General features: G+C 51.7%; 1 protein-coding gene across 5 annotated transcripts in view; it reads right to left on the bottom strand.

Moving 5' to 3' along the window:
* NUMA1 (nuclear mitotic apparatus protein 1) overlaps positions 1-17,146 on the bottom strand; it is a 60,118-nt gene that overhangs the window by 25,836 nt on the left and 17,136 nt on the right. For all 5 annotated transcript variants that reach the window (XM_081327783.1, XM_081327787.1, XM_081327785.1 and 2 more), the window contains exons 2-7: positions 8,532-8,605; positions 7,770-7,855; positions 6,188-6,267; positions 5,657-5,739; positions 4,875-4,955; positions 4,106-4,190 (exon numbers count right to left, since the gene is read on the bottom strand). In XM_081327783.1, coding sequence (XP_081183909.1) covers positions 4,106-4,190; positions 4,875-4,955; positions 5,657-5,739; positions 6,188-6,267; positions 7,770-7,855; positions 8,532-8,576 — 460 coding nt within the window. In that variant the 5' untranslated portion in view covers positions 8,577-8,605. The remainder of the gene's footprint in view (positions 1-4,105; positions 4,191-4,874; positions 4,956-5,656; positions 5,740-6,187; positions 6,268-7,769; positions 7,856-8,531; positions 8,606-17,146) is intronic.

Raw genomic sequence — 17,146 nt, forward strand, 5'->3', positions numbered from 1 at the left:
TTCCAGCTGGGAGAAGATGAAGGAATTTCAGCTCTGGCAAAGCAGCCAAGGGACAGACTTCAGCCTTCCCAGTCCCAGAGTTGTGGTTTTTATCTGCTTTTAGGGCTGTGGCTTTGCTGGTTCTTTCTTGTGTGTTTTAATGGCTGGCTGATGTTCCCCTTTCTTGTGTTAAGTGGTATTTCTTTTGTCCAGTTCCTACTTTGGGAGTTAATCCCAGGAGGGGGGGGGGCAGGGCAAGCAGTTCTTGGTGGCTTTGCTATCTGAGTTTCCTTCCCAATGGAGCTTTTAAGTTAGAAGAGCTGTTACAGGACTCTTGGTGGCATGCCCAAAGGTTCAGCAAGAGGCTTTCTGACAGGGGGAAAAAAAAAGTGCGTCTGCATGTTTTCCTAATGAAAATGTGAGAGTTTTGTCAGGGTGAATCTTCCAACACCAGCAAATATAAAGGGCCGGTGGGAACCCATCGTGCTCGCCTCTGCTGGAGCATTTTTCCGTTACAGCTGTGAAGTAATCTCAAACTACTCAACCTGGCGGCCTCCAGAGATTGTGGACTGTCACTGTTGCACAACTGTGCAGCTTCGGATCACCCACTCCCAGGCCTGGAAAACTGCCGCACTCAATCCCAAACCAACCAAACTCCGAGGCACAAATGCTTCTTTGAAATACGCAGAGACCCGGTGAATTTAGAATAACAGCAGACTTTCACGGATGTATTTTTGTTCTCATACACACACACACACACACACACACTCATCCACACTTACCCTCATCCACACTTACCCGGTGTCCTCTAGTAGGCTGCCAGGAACTAGCCAGAGGGATCCAAAAAGGCTGGACAGGCTTTAGGATGTCTCTTCCCCCCCTGCCCCGCCCACCCCCCCAGTTGGTGGGGAGGGGCTTCCCATGCAGGCCCAACTCCTTTGTTGGTGGGCCCTGGGGGAGGAGGGGCAGAGCTTGCCATGTGCTCAGACACAACTTTTGCCCTTTTGTTCCCTTAAGGACTTGGTCCCTTTCCCTGGAGGAGCTTCTCCTGGCTTTTCTCCACCCTGCTTGCATGCCTTTGCCACTTTTGCCCTAGGCCAGAGGCAGGCAACCTTGGCCCCTTCGTGATTGGTGGACTTCAACTCCCAGAATTCCTCAGCCAGCATGGGGGAACTATGGCCCCTTCATGACTTGCGAACTTCAACTCCCAGAATTCCTGAGCCAGCATGGGGGAACTATGGCCCCTTCATGACTGGTGGACTTCAACTCCCAGAATTCCTCAGCCAGCATGGGGGAACTGTGGCCCCTTCATGACTGGTGGACTTCAACTCCCAGAATTCCTCAGCCAGCATGGGGGAACTTTGGCCCCTTCATGACTCGAGGACTTCAACTCCCAGAATTCCTCAGCCAGCATGGGGGAACTGTGGCCCCTTCATGACTCGTGGACTTCAACTCCCAGAATTTTTCAGCCAGCATGGGGGAACTTTGGCCCCTTCATGACTGGTGGACTTCAACTCCCAGAATTCCTCAGCCAGCATGGGGGAACTTTGGCCCCTTCATGACTCGTGGACTTCAACTCCCAGAATTCCTCAGTCAGCATGGGGGAACTGTGGCCCCTTCATGACTCGTGGACTTCAACTCCCAGAATTCCTCAGCCAGCATGGGGGAACTTTGGCCCCTTCATGACTGGTGGACTTCAACTCCCAGAATTCCTCAGCCAGCATGGGGGAACTTTGGCCCCTTCATGACTCGTGGACTTCAACTCCCAGAATTCCTCAGCCAGCATGGGGGAACTTTGGCCCCTTCATGACTGGTGGACTTCAACTCCCAGAATTCCTCAGCCAGCATGGGGGAACTTTGGCCCCTTCATGACTCGTGGACTTCAACTCCCAGAATTCCTCAGCCAGCATGGGGGAACTTTGGCCCCTTCATGACTCGTGGACATCAACTCCCAGAATTCCTCAGTCAGCATGGGGGAACTGTGGCCCCTTCATGACTCGTGGACTTCAACTCCCAGAATTCCTCAGTCAGCATGGGGGAACTTTGGCCCCTTCATGACTGGTGGACTTCAACTCCCAGAATTCCTCAGCCAGCATGGGGGAACTTTGGCCCCTTCATGACTCGTGGACTTCAACTCCCAGAATTCCTCAGTCAGCATGGGGGAACTGTGGCCCCTTCATGACTCGTGGACTTCAACTCCCAGAATTCCTCAGCCAGCATGGGGGAACTTTGGCCCCTTCATGACTGGTGGACTTCAACTCCCAGAATTCCTCAGCCAGCATGGGGGAACTTTGGCCCCTTCATGACTCGTGGACTTCAACTCCCAGAATTCCTCAGCCAGCATGGGGGAACTTTGGCCCCTTCATGACTGGTGGACTTCAACTCCCAGAATTCCTCAGCCAGCATGGGGGAACTTTGGCCCCTTCATGACTCGTGGACTTCAACTCCCAGAATTCCTCAGCCAGCATGGGGGAACTTTGGCCCCTTCATGACTCGTGGACATCAACTCCCAGAATTCCTCAGTCAGCATGGGGGAACTGTGGCCCCTTCATGACTCGTGGACTTCAACTCCCAGAATTCCTCAGCCAGCATGGGGGAACTTTGGCCCCTTCATGACTGGTGAACTTCAACTCCCAGAATTCCTCAGCCAGCATGGGAGAACTGTGGCCCCTTCGTGACTTCAACTCCCAGAATTCCTCAGCCAGCATGGGGGAACTTTGGCCCCTTCATGACTTCTGGATTTCAACTCCCAGAATTCCTGAGCCAGCAGGGGGGAATCTATGGCCCCTTCATGACTCGTGGACTTCAACTCCCAGAATTCCTCAGCCAGCTTGGCAACTCTCCCTTTCCCCTCAGCATGGCTGGCTCAGGAATTCTGGGAGTTGAAGTCCACGAGTCATAAAAGAGCCAAGGTTGCCCAGCCGTGCTCTAGTCTCAAGCACTCCCGTTCTGGGGGTCCTTAGTGCCTTAGGGCACCCCTGGAATGCTGCAGGCAGTTTTGGTCACCACATTAGAAAAAAGACCTCGAGACTTTGGAAAAAGTGCCGAGAAGAGCAACTAGGATGATTCAAGGCCTGGAGGCCAAAACATAGGAAGAATGGCTGCAGGATTTGGGTTTGGCCAATCTAGAGAAAAGAAGGGCTGGGGGACATGATGGCAGTCTTCCAGTATTTGAGGGGCTGCCACAAAGAGGAGGGGGTCCATTTATTTTCCAAAACATCTGGAGGCAGGAGAAGAAACAATGGATGGAAACTACTCAAGGAGAGAAGCAACCTGGAGTTAAGGAGAAACATCCTTAACAGTGATGACAATTAACCAGTGGAACAGCTGGCCTCCAGAGGTTGCAGCTGCTCCATCACTGGAGGTTTGCAAAGAGACTAGACAGCCATTTGCCTAAAATGGTATAGGATCTCCTGCTCGAGCAGGGGGCTGGACTAGATGACCTCCAAGGTCCCATCCAGCTCTATTCTGATTCTTTTTTCTCTCTGTCCTTGGCTGCCCCCTTGCAGACGTTTCATGACCCAACTAGGGATCAACATCGGTGCTCTAGTCATTACCTAGTTGGGTCATGAGACATCTGCAAGGGAGCAGCCAAGTTCAGACAGCACCAAGGACCCCACAGTCTTCCTCATCTTTGTCCTTGTCCTCCACCACTCCACAAAACCCACTCCCATCCGGCACTCATGATATTACCTAGTTTGGTAATTAAATGTCTGCCAGAAAGCCCCCAGCTCAGAGAAACCCACCGTTCAACAAAGTTCAACAGTCCCAAGGAGGGTCCACAACCCGTTTGCACCACTCAGGTGACCCTGAGGACTCAGGTAAACCTCCAGGTGGCCTCAATGACCCTCTAAAAAAAGGCAAGTGACCAGCTGTCTGCAAGGAGTATAAATCCTTCCCTCCAGTAAGAGCTGAAGAAGCTTCTTGGAGGAGAAGCCAAACGTCTTCAAAGGAAAACAAGAGAGTCCAGTTGCCTCCTGAAAAAAAATTCTTTGGGGCAACCCTGACCTGGAGGATGGAGAATCTCCACAGAATTGAGGTGCAAAGATTCTTCTCTTTGGGTAAGTGTGGAATCCCCAGGCCAAGCATCCCACTCTGCAACCTTCCTGGCTCACACAGGACTCACTTTTGTTTTGGAGAAAGTTCTCCAGATCTTCGCTGAGGCAATCTTCATTGTAGAGCATGAAGTTCAGGAACTTGGCCATCTCCGTCTGGGGGCGAGAAGGGGTGGGGTGGGGGGACAGGCAGCATCTGAGTTATTCAGGGAGGGGGTGTCACAGGAAATCAGATCCAGCCTATGCCCCCCCCACCCCAGGCCAGACCTCAACTCGGACAGTGCTCTACCCCTCACCGTTTTTCCTCCAAACAAGGAGAACTACGGGTAGTCCTCGTTTTACAACCGCAACTGAGCCCAAAACCTCCGTTGCTAAGCAAGATAACTAAGTGACGTTGGCCCCCGCTTTATGATCTTCCTTGCCACTTCAGTTGCTAAGTGAGTCAAACTGTGGTTAAGTGGATCTGCCTTCTCCCCCTCCCCCTCGACTTTGCTCGTCAAAAAGTCACAAAGGAGGATCACGTGACCCAGGGACACGGCAGCCGTCATAAATACGAGTCCTTCGCCAAGCGCCTGAATTCTGATTGCATGCCGCAAAGGTCGTTAGGTGTGAAAAGCTGGTCCCAAGTCACTTTTTTCCCCAATGCTGTTGTAATCTCAGTCGCTAAATGGACCGTCGTAACGTGAGGACTGCCTACGCTGCCGAACTTGCACGATGCAGCTAAAGGCGAAGGCCGCAGAGGCGAAACGCGGCCCAGCGCCCCGGGTGCCGACAGGCGGAGATGAGGAGGCACCTGGCTGACCAGATTCCAGACGGAATCCGGAGGGAGATCTCCCTTACCTGGAGGTCGTATTCCAGGGCGGTCCACTCCCGAGGAATCTTATCGCTCATGGAAGCGTAGTACAGCAGCAGCGTCACCACCTGGGAAGAGCGGAGGAGGAGGAGGAGGAGTCACCGGGACGCGGCTGCACGAGAGCGGAAGGAGGCCCGGCAGTGGCTGCCGAGAGGCTCCGGGAGATGCTAGCTCACCTGCGGGCGGCTTCTCACCAGAGGCACCTGGGGGGACTTTCAGCCGGTCCGTCCTGGGAGCTCGGCCGAGGGGGCTCAGCTCAAGGCCTCCTGGGGTTGGGCCCGAGCTCTGGCTTAAGAGGGGGCTTCCAGCCCCCTCAAAGGAGGAGGTGGTGCACCTCGACTCAAGAGGCCATCCTTGGCTTTGGCTATTTGAGGGGGGGCTTTTCCCCAGTCTCCAACTTCTCCAGAAAGCCTGGCTGACCAGGTGGGCCCAGCTTCAGAGGACCCTGGATGAAGGGACACCTGGACCCTCTTCAGGCAGGGTTCAGGCCAGGCCAAGAAAGCCGGCTGGGTGACTTTGGGCCAGTCCCTCTGTCTCAGCCCGGCCCACCTCACAGGGTTGTTGTGGTGGGGAAAATAAGAGGAGAAGATGTGTTGGGGAATGCTTGCTGCCTTGTGAACCCAATAAAGGCAGGACAGAAGTAAATAAATAGTTCTTGACCATCTTCCCCCAACTGGCACCTGAGCCGTGACCCCCGGCCTCTTCCTTTCCCCAGGCTGAGCCTCCCGGCTCCTTCCACCGTCCGGGCCCCAAACTCGGAAAGCCCCACCTTGGCTAACTCCAGCTCTTCTGCTGCGAGAAGCTTCTCCTCGGAGACCAGGCTGTGCGCGATGGACTTGTGCTTGCAGATTTCTGGGAGGGGACAGGTGGGAGAAGCCTAGGTGAGCCCCATCAGGGACACCCCCCCCTCGGCTCCCGGACCCCCGGCCTCTCCCCACATTCTGACTCAGCCCAACGTCTTCTGAGCAGGCCCACTTTGGATTGGATGCGGCTGCTCTTGGAATCCGGTTCCCGTCTGAGCAGCGTGTTCTCAACTTACAACCATTCATTTAGTGATGGGGCTGAGAAAAAGTCACTCACGCTGTCTGTCAGCCTTAGAATCACAGGTTCATAGAATCACAGGGTTGGGAGGGGCTTGGGAGGAAAGGGCCGGAGCCTAGATGGAGCTTCAAAGTTTGTTTTTTGCGTGTTTGTGTGTGTGGGGGGGGGGCGGTGTTGGTGTGACTGCCGGGACAAAGCTTCCCCACCTCCCCCAGACCCAAGCACCCTCCCTCCCTCCCGACTGTTGGGAAGCACTTACTCTGAAGGAAGCTGACAACTTGGGTGACCCGCTCTGCCACACTCTGCTGGGAAACATCCTGGCCCTCTTCTGTGCCATGTCTGGAAAGAAAGAAAAAAGAAAGAAAGAAAGAAAAAGAAGGAAGGAAGGAAGGAAGGAAGGAAGGAAGGAAGGAAGGAAGGAAGGAAGGAAGGAAGGAAGGAAGGAAGGAAGGAAGGAAGGAAGGAAGGAAGGAAGAAAGAAAGAAAGAAAGAAAGAGAGAAAGAGAGAAAGAGAGAAAGAGAGAAAGAGAGAAAGAGAGAAAGAGAGAAAGAGAGAAAGAGAGAAAGAGAGAAAGAGAGAAAGAGAAAAAGAAAGAAAAGGGAGGGTGGGAGGGAGGAGGGAAAGGAGAGAGGAGAGGAGAGAAGAGAAGAAAGGAAGGAAGAAAAAAGAAAGAAAGAGAGAGAGAGAGAAAGGAAAGGAGAGAGAAGGGAAGGGAAGGGAATCAATTCACTTTGGAAAAAGCCAAGTAAACTGGAGTCTCCCCTGGACAAAGGGGGGAGCAAAGGGGAAAGCCCTTCGCATCCACCCAGGCCAGGGAGGTGCCGGGCTTGAGGCTGGTGGGGCCAATACAGGGGTGCAGCCCTCCAGGCAGGGGCCCAAGGGATCCCAGCAGTCTATCCCTGTCACCTCTATTCCAGCTGGGCCACAGGAGCTCAGGGCAGCTGCCAGGTGACCCCCCACCCCCACCCCACTGCTGCTCTTCCCCAGAGGAGCCACTCTGGGAGGTCAGCTGGGCTGAGAGGGAGCAATCACACACACACACACACACACACACACACACACACACACACACACACACACAGAGAGACACGGTCAATCAAGGAGGCTACAGAAGCCCGGGCAGAGGGCTCGTCACCACCAGGCAAAGCAAAAAGAGTCGGGGGTCTTTCCATGGTCCCACTCAATCCTGAAGACCTTAAGAAGCCTTTCCAGATGATGGGGAAAGGGGAAGGTCGCCGTAGCCCTTAGACTTACACACCGCTTCACAGTGTTTTACAGCCCTCTCTAGGCGGTTTACAGAATCAGCATATTTGCCCCCAACCATCTGGGTCCTCGTCTGACCCACCTCGGAAGGATGGAGGAAGGTTGAGTCAACCTCGAGCCGGTCAGGATCGAACTGCCGGCAGTGGGCAGAGTTAGCCTGCGACGCTGCATTCTAACCCCTGGGCCACCAGGGCTCTGATTATGTAAGATGTAATTGAATAAATCACCTGGACCCAACTTTAAGATAGGTGGACTTCAACTCCCACAGGCTGGGGGGGAGGGGGAGAAAGAGGGAGGGGGCAGGGATGTGGGGAAGGGGAAGCACAGCTCAGGAACAGCTGGAGGGGTCAGCAGCATCCTGAGCAAACAGGGTCTAAGACAGAACTCCCCAAACATTTTGGCTTTGTGGACTGGTGAGGGGGGTTGGGGGGGGGGGGAGAAGAGAAAATGAGGACCCAGATTGTTGGGGGCAATAAGCTGACTTTGTAATAATGCCGCTTGGGGGGGGCCGAAAGCCCTAATAAGCAGGCATATACATAGAGAGAGCCTACAGGAAGAAAGCCGAAATCCGTCTTACATTTTGCCGATGATCTTGAGGAAGAGGCTGCAGTCCTGGAGCTGAGACAACGAAGTGACGGCATCGCCCAACTTCAGGCTGTTCACCTGCGGAGGAGGAGGAGGAGGAGAGCCAGCTCAGAGGCTGCCAGGCCGGCCACGTGCCAGGCAAGGGGTAGAGTTCCAGTGTGTGTGTGTGTGTGTGTGTGTGTGTGTGTGCGTGTGTCTCCTGCCCGGCGTCGCTCTGAAATGCCGGTCAAGGAGGCAGGCTGTAGACCAGGGGTCTTCAAACCTGGCCCTTTTATGACTTGTGGACTTCAACTCCCAGAATTCCTCAGCCAGCAAGTCCACAAGTCATAAAAGGGCCAAGTTTGAAGACCCCTGCTGTAGACTGTGAAGTCGGAGCAACTATGCCGGAGAAACACGTGGCAAGGGGAGCCCAAGCACAACAAATTCTGGCCAGAAAGGACATTTTTATCAACCGTCTCCCTGCTTTCAAAGGACGCAGTTATTTCTATTTCTAGCACAGGGCTGCAATATCTGATGACCAATGTCTGGTTTCCCCACGCTAAACGTGACCCAATAAGCCCATAAACATGAAGAGTCACCACTTGGGGCAGACGCATCCCATCACGGGATGGGAACTGGAAGAGATCTGGACTTCAACTCCCAGAATTCCCGGGAATTGAAGTCCACGGGCCGTAAAGGGGCCCAGCCCTTCTCCAGCTCGAGGGAGACCACAACCCAGGGGGTTTTCTCAACCCTAAAGGAGGGGCTGCTTTACCCAGGCCAGGAGTGCCGAGACTCTGGTGGTGTGAAGCGACGACATCTCCGTGTCTTCCCAGGTTACATTCAAGCCTAAAGAAGGCGGAGAGAGAAGAAAGAATCCATTAAGGGCAGGTAAAGGAAATTCCCGCCCCATCCAGGACGGCCTGGAAGGCAGCAAAACCACAAGGTGAAAAAAGAGGGGCTCCTATTTACAACCCAGCAAGCGTTTGGGTCACGTACCACAGGTAGTCCTCAACTTAGGAACGTCCGCTTAGTGACTGGGATCTGTGACATTTTCGCCGGAAAGTGGCACGCGCTTCTGGTTCCCAGCAAAACCTATGGTCCGCAGACCACTGCCGGGCCGTGGCCTACTGGCTTCCACTTGCATTAGGTTTGTTCCTGCTTGTGCGTGGCGCTAGCAGAGGCGGCACCTAGCGCCTGCGGAAACGGAGCCACTAGCATCAGGTGGGTCGCGTGGCCCATTCGCACCTGCGCACAGTGCTAGCAGAGGCAGCGCCTAGCGCCTGCGGAAAAAGGGCCGCCAGCACCATGCGGGTTGTGTGGCCCATTTGCGCCTGGGTGCAGTGCTAGCAGAGGCAGTGCCTAGCGCCTGCGAAAACAGGTCCGTTAGCACAGTGTGGGTTGCACAGCCCATTTGCGCCTGCGTGTGGCGTTAGCAGAGTTGGCGCCTAGCGCCTGTGGAAACGGGGCCACTAGGACCGTGTGGGCACGCATGACTCCCGTTCGCGCAAGGCCCTGTTCGCCTGCATGCACAACCGCCCCCCCCTCGGCCAGCAGCATGAAAAGGTAGGTGACCTCTGCCCTATGGGTTTGCTTAATGAGCACCCAAACATGGGGGGCGGGGGGGAGGTCGTAAAATCAAAGTCAGGTGACACAATGACCCACTTTACGACCATAATCGCAAGGGCTCAATTAACAGTCGTACGTTGAGGACCACCTGCACTCTAGCCAGTGGCTTTAATCACTATGACCCATGGGGAAGCTGCAACAGTTGTGTGAAAGACGGTGGCCATTTTTCAGTGCTGCTGTAACTTTGAACAGTCACTAAACGAGCTGCCACTAAGTCGAGGGCCACCCCTGTGTTGGGAATTCTGGGCTAACATAAATCAAATTGCGCAGCTGACACTCAAAACACGCACAACTGGTTCGCCCGCATAGCAGTCACTTCGATGAACACGATGCCCTTGTAGTCTGACCAGTTCCCCCACAGCAAATTAGCCCAAGTCACCAACGCACGCGCGCACACACACACACACACACACACACACACACACACACAGAGGTTTCCCAACTGCTGCTGTGTTCAGGCCTTTGATCCAGCTACACCCACCTGCAATGGCTCAAGACCAGGGGTCTTCCAACTTGACCCTTTGATGACTTGTGGACTTCAACTCCCAGAATTCCTCAGGTAGGCACGCTGGCTGAGGAATTCTGGGAGTTGAAGTCCACAAGTCATCAAAGGGCCAAGCTGGAAGAGCCCTGGACTTCCAACTCCCAGAATTCCTCAGCTAGGCATGCTGGCTGAGGAATTCTGGGAGTTGAAGTCCACAAGTCATCAAAGGGCCAAGCTGGAAGAGCCCTGGACTTCCAACTCCCAGAATTCCTCAGGTAGGCACGCTGGCTGAGGAATTCTGGGAGTTGAAGTCTACAAGTCATCAAAGGGCCAAGCTGGAAGAGCCCTGGACTTCCAACTCCCAGAATTCCTCAGGTAGGCACGCTGGCTGAGGAATTCTGGGAGTTGAAGTCCACAAGTCATCAAAGGGCCAAGCTGGAAGAGCCCTGGACTTCCAACTCCCAGAATTCCTCAGCTAGGCACGCTGGCTGAGGAATTCTGGGAGTTGAAGTCCACAAGTCATCAAAGGGCCAAGCTGGAAGAGCCCTGGACTTCCAACTCCCAGAATTCCTCAGCTAGGCACGCTGGCTGAGGAATTCTGGGAGTTGAAGTCCATAAGTCATCAAAGGGCCAAGTTGGAAGACCCCTGCTCAAGACTCTACAGGAAGTCCTTGACTGAACCATTCAGTGACGGTTCGAAGCTGAAACGGCATGGGAAAAAGTCACTTACGACCATTTCCCACGCTGACGACTGCTGCAGCACCCCTGCGGCCCCCTTACCGAAACGTGGACGCTTGGCAACTGTGTCTACGACGGCCGCAGTGCCCTTGGGGCCGTGGGATCGTCTTTTGCAACCTTCCGACGAGCAAGGTTCGTCCACAACCGTGTCACTAATGTAACTGCAGGGGCTCAGTTAACAACGGTGGCAAGGAAGGTCGTAAAAGTGGGGCAAAGCTCATTTAAGGACCGTCTTGCTTGGGAACGGAAATTTTGGGCGCAGTGGTGGACAAGAGGTTGAGGACGGCCTGTATAGGCTCATGTGTTTCTTTGCTGGTTTTTTCCCCAATGCGGAAATGAACAAATGCAGGCAGCTCCGGCGGCTTTCTTTCGCAACGTCCCAGCGTGGCTTGCAAATGCTTTTGCTCTCCGTGCTGCAAAACCACGGGGAAGCTTTAGAAACCTCAACCCGTGTAACTGCAGCTCCACTTGGGCGCGAAAGCTTTCATCAGCGTTGTGCCATAAAGTCACATCACACAACAGCAGCAACAGCAACTCAGCAGCGAGGGATTCCCCAGCTCTACACAATTCCTACCCAGCACACCAGGATATGTGCAACCAGAGGCCAGGAAAGGGGGGACACAGACTTGCTAGCGGCTACAGAAGAATGTACACACACACACACACACACACACACACAGAGCACGCCCACAGAAAAACTGCTTGGAAACACCCACAAGATTTACAGCCACAGGTTTCATTAAACGGCTGCATTTTTCGCCAAGGGAGATTTTTAAGCAGTTCCAGCCCTGATCTTCACAACTCCCAAGTATGTATTGGAGGGGGGGGGAGAAAGAGGGAGGTACTAAGTATTAGTCCCGCTTTATAAAGCCTTAGTAAGGCCACACCTGGAACACTGCATCCGGTTTTGGTCACCACCACCTGGTTACTGAAAAGATGTTGGGGCTTTGGGGGGGGGAAGGGAAAAAGGTGCAGAGAAGAGCAACTAAGATGATTAAAAGGCCTGGAGACGAAAACATACGAAGAACGGTTGCAGGACTTGGATATGGCCAGTCCGGAGAAAAGAAGGACTTAGGGGTTACTTGAGGGGCTGCCACAGAAAAGTGTGTGTGGGGTTGTTGTTTTTTTCCACCTATTCTCCGAAGCGCCAGAAGGCAAGGAACAAGGGATGGAAACTCATGGAGGAGAAAAGCAAGCTGGAATTAAGGAGGAATTTCCTAGCAGTGAGAACAATCGATCATCGGAAAGGCTTCCCTCCAGAGGTTGTGGGTGCTCCATCACTGGAGCTTTTCAACAAGAGATTGGAGAACCTTCTGTTTGAAATGTTACAGGGTCTCCTGCTAGAGCAGGGGGCTGGACTAGAAGACCTCCAAGGTCCCTCCCAGCTTCTATTCTGATTGAGGGATTGGGGGCAGAGAAGGGCTGTGGGGCAGGGGAAGCAGCCAGCTCTTTGCACAGCTCAAAATGGCTGGATTGGAGAGTAGCATCCTAAACCAGGGGTAGGCAACCTCGGCTCTTTTATGACTCATGGACCAACTCCCAGAATTCCTGAGTCAGCATAGCTGACTCAGGAATTCTGGGAGTTGAAGTCCACGAGTCATAAAAAAGCCAAGGTTGCCTACCCCTGTCCTAAACAAACACATCTTAAGGCAGGGGTCTTCAAACTTGGCCCTTTGATGACTTGTGGACTTCAATTCCCAGAATTCCTCAGCCAGCTTGTATGGCTGAGGAATTCTGGGAGTTGAAGTCCACAAGTCATAAAAGGGCCAAGTTTGAAGACCCCTGTCTTAAGGCTTGAATTTCCCACACGCTGGTCAGGCTGAGAAGGGAAAAGGAAAGCTCTTTCCAAGGAATGTCATTTAAAGGGGCCCAACAAGTCTGCAGAGGTTGCTTTAAGCTAACCCTGCCGTCTTTAAAAAAGTGATAGGGTTGAGAGAGCATTTGCACCAAAGCAAAACTGAATTAGGACCTGGCAGGTAGAGTCAGCCCTATAACAAAGGGTAGGGATGTAAGCTTTATGCAAAATCTTTTTTTCCCCCTACTTCAACAACTTTATTTTATTCAAAAGATTAAAATAGGAAATCCAAAAGAAAAAAATAAATTAAGCAGAGACAAAACTAAACAGAAACATTGGGGAAAAAGTGAATGAAATAAAACAAAGGACAAAAGCACGTATTATCCTCGCCCCCCCCCACCCCTAGTTGAACACTGACAAATCTACGGCAACAATAATTTATTTATTTATTTGATTTTTATTTAATAGCTTTGCCCCTTGCAAAACAAGCCCGACTTTATGGGAAATCCTCATTTTATTTTAAAACAGGACAATTGGGCAGCAACAGAGGCCTGTACAAAATAAAGGGAGAAGTAGAAAAAGGCTAGGTCTCCTCCACAATTGGATCTAACCTCAATAGGCCTAGACCAGGGGTCTCCAACCTCGGCCACTTCAAGACGTGTGGACTTCACCTCCCAGAATTCCCCAACCAGCTACGGGTTGGGGAATGCTGGGAGTTGATGTCCGTACATCTTAAAAGTTGCCAAGTTTGAAAAACATTGGTACAAACTGCAATTAGGATGCTCTGCCTTAGCTGTTATTTGTTCCATGTTCTACTTTTGAACAAATGAGATGGCCGATGTATCTCATGAGGAAAGCAAGGATTGTTTTCAACCATGAAAAATGTTTATTCAGCCTGGGAAGTTAAAGAGAGGCAGTTGACACATTAGCCCCCAAGCAAAGGAGTACCGGTTGAAAAACAAAGTTCTCCAAAATACTACAGCAGGGGTCTTCAAACTTGCCCCTTTTATAACTTGTGGACTTCAACTCCCAGAATTCCTCAGCTAGTGTGCCTGGCTGAGGAATTCTGGGAGTTGAAGTCCACAAGTCATAAAAGGGCCAAGTCTGAAGACCCCTGTACTACAGTCTACAATAGCGTCTGTCAACTTCAACCACTTTAAAATCTGTAGAGTTCAATTCTCAGAATTGAAATCCTTGTTTCTCAACCTTGGCCACTTGAAGATAGGTGGACTTCAACTCCCAGAATTCCCTAGCCAGCAGCGCTGGCTGGGGAATTCTGGGAGTTGAAGTCCACTCATCTGAAAGTGGCTGAGGTTGAGGCCCGCGAGTTATCAAGTCACAATTCATTTTGCAAAAAAAAAAAAAAAAGCTGTAGTAAACTTAATTCCAAATCAGGAAGAATTTGTGCTGCTGGCCAAGTTTCTCCCTTTGATCTGGCCAAGGGTTTTGGATGGCTTTCACCGTCTTGCCATTTAAAGGAAAAACATTAAAAAATCAAAATAGTAATCTTTATTTTCAGCTAAAGCTCCTTTCGCTTTTCTGCAAAAGTTAAGGTTTCCGAAGGCGATCTAACGATCACACCTGGCTCAGATTTCCCCAGATGCCACCAACCAGTTTAAGGATGAGCTGCCAAAATGTGCCACCCAAGGCGGAACTTGTGCACGTGGGGTTAACGTGACGGGGCCTTCTTGTTAATTATGACATGCAAATCCTTTTCTAGTCAAAGGGTAAGGCATGTGAGGTGTTGACAAAGGTCTGTTGGCACCTCACTCCCATTCTGCCCACTCGGACAACAGGATTCCCTAAAAAAAACACACACACACAACTGAAGGCGGTTTAATTTTCTTTCCGGTGTAATTTTACATCGTCTCATCAAGCCGTGGACTCTGACCTCCATTAGCTTTGGCCACCATCCCAAGGTCTCCGAGGAGAAGCCGCTCCTTGGCAAAGCCGCACCCAGAACTCACTAGATTAGGACCGTCTGGTTCCTTGTGCCATATAAATTCAATAATAAATAGATGGTTCAATAAATAAATACCATCACCATAGATGTATAAAATGCAAGGGCCAGAAGGCCCACGCATTGCACCGGCTTGCCCATTAGGAGAATCCACTGAGATCCAGCCAGGTGTTCCTACCAGAAGAGTTTCCCTTGCATTTGTTTTAAGAGTAAAGGACTACCAAGAGGTAAAAACCACTCCCACCAACATTGGCAGGGCCAGCTACTGTCTGGCACTGATGAGGTTCCCTAGTTGGGTCATGAAACGTCTGCAAGGAAACCAGCCAGTGCAGAGAGCACCCAGGACCTCATAGTCTTTCTTTCTTTCTTTCTTTCTTTCTTTTTTTTTTTCTTTCTTCTTTCTTTCTTTCTTTCTTTCTTTCTTTCTTTCTTTCTTCTTTCTTTCTCTCTCCCTGTTGTGATTCAGGGTCAGCCTGTGGGTTCGGCAGTTGGGTCGGAGGACTCAGAGGAGGAGGGGGGTGTTGAAGAGCTTGCTGATGAGAGCCCTCAGCCAGGCCCCTCCCACCTGGTCACGACGCAGACCCAGCTGTGTGAGCCTGACAGCGTGGATGAAGATGACCCACAGCTGGCCCTGTTCAAGGACGCCCGACGCAGGAGGCAGTCAATCAGGAGTAAACAGAGGAAGGCAATGGGGCACCTCGGAAGGAGGCAGAGAGAGGCCACACCCTGAGCTGTATTTAAGGGGAATGTGTGGGAGGGCTAGTTTGCTGAAGGCAACCGCTTGGATAGTTCCTGTTTCATAGCTCCTGTTTCATGGTTAGTGTCTGTTTTATGTTAATAAATTTGGCAGGCTTTATTCCAGCCTCTTGCCGTTTGTAAAGGGGTTGTCCCTGCTTTTTCTGCAGGGCCGGTAGCAGGCTGGTACAGAACACTCCCTCCCTCCCTCCCTTCTAACACTGATGATGTTCCCTAGTTGGGTCATGAAACGTCTGCAAGAAAACCAGCCAGCGCAGAGAGCACCCAGGACCTCATAGTCTTTCTTTCTTTCTTTCTTTCTTTCTTTCTTTCTTTCTTTCTTTCTTTCTTTCTTTCTTTCTTTCTTTCTTTCTCTTTCTTTCTTTCTTTTTCCCTCCCTCCCTCCCTCCCTCCCTCCCTTCTAACACTGATGATGTTCCCTAGTAGGGTCATGAAACGTCTGCAAGAAAACCACCCAGCTCAGAGAGCACCAAGGACCCCACAGTCCTTCCTTCCTTCCTTCCTTCCTTCCTTCCTTCCTTCCTTCCTTCCTTCCTTCCTTCCTTCCTTCCAGAACTGATGATGTTCCCTAGTTGGGTCATGAAACGTCTGCAAGAAAACCACCCAGCTCAGAGAGCACCAAGGACCCCACAGTCCTTCCTTCCTTCCTTCCTTCCTTCCTTCCTTCCTTCCTTCCTTCCTGAACTGATGATGTTCCCTAGTTGGGTCATGAAACGTCTGCAAGAAAACCACCCAGCTCAGAGAGCACCAAGGACCCCACAGTCCTTCCTTCCTTCCTTCCTTCCTTCCTTCCTTCCTTCCTTCCTTCCTTCCTTCCTTCCTTCCTTCCTTCCTTCCAGAACTGATGATGTTCCCTAGTTGGGTCATGAAACGTCTGCAAGAAAACCACCCAGCTCAGAGAGCACCAAGGAGCCCACAGTCCTTCCTTCCTTCCTTCCTTCGTTCCTTCCTTCCTTCCTTCCAGAACTGATGATGTTCCCTAGTTGGCTCATGAAACGTCTGCAAGAAAACCACCCAGCTCAGAGAGCACCAAGGACCCCACAGTCCTTCCTTCCTTCCTTCCTTCCTTCCTTCCTGAACTGATGATGTTCCCTAGTTGGGTCATGAAACGTCTGCAAGAAAACCACCCAGCTCAGAGAGCACCAAGGACCCCACAGTCCTTCCTTCCTTCCTTCCTTCCTTCCTTCCTTCCTTCCTTCCTTCCTTCCTTCCTTCCTTCCTTCCAGAACTGATGATGTTCCCTAGTTGGCTCATGAAACGTCTGCAAGAAAACCACCCAGCTCAGAGATCACCAAGGACCCCACAGTCCTCCTCCTCCTCCTCCCTTCTAGCACTGAAGATGTTCCCTAGTTGGGTCACGAAACGTCTCCAAGGAAACCAGCCAGCGCAGAGGGAACCAGGGACCCCACAGGTCAACCCTAAGCAACAAACATTCTCTTCTATGGCTGGCTGGGGAATTCTGGGAGTCCAGGGCTCTTAAAGTTGCAAAGGTTGAGAAACTCTGCTTTACAGGACTGTGACTCTCTTCTACCAACCTGACCACGGAACGCTGCAACTGTAATACCAGTGCCTGGATTTTGACCCCACAGCAGTGAGGATGCTGTAATGGTCAAAAGTGTGAGCACCAGTTGTGAATCGCTTTTCCCAGTTCCTTTGTAACTTAGAATGGTTGCTAAAGGAACGGTTGTAAGTCGAGGACCACCTGCGCTGCAGTTTCTATAGTCCTCGACTTATGACCAGATTTTAGCCCAACATTTATGATGCCAAGTGAAACATTTGTTAAGTGAGTTTTGCCCCACTTTATGACCTACTTCTCAAGTGAATCACTGCAGTTGTTCGGTTAGTAACGCGGTCGTTAAGCGAATCTGGTTTCCCCCCTTGACTTTCCTTGACAGAAGGTCACAAAAGGGGATCACATGACTCCGGGACGCTGCAACCGTCATAAATATGAACCAGCTGCCAATCCTCTGAAATTTAATCACATGACCCTAGGGACGCTGCAATGATTAAGTGTGAAAAATGGTTGTA

Source organism: Vipera berus, assembly GCF_964194415.1.
Source record: "Vipera berus genome assembly, chromosome: 4".
NCBI lineage: Eukaryota > Metazoa > Chordata > Lepidosauria > Squamata > Viperidae > Vipera > Vipera berus.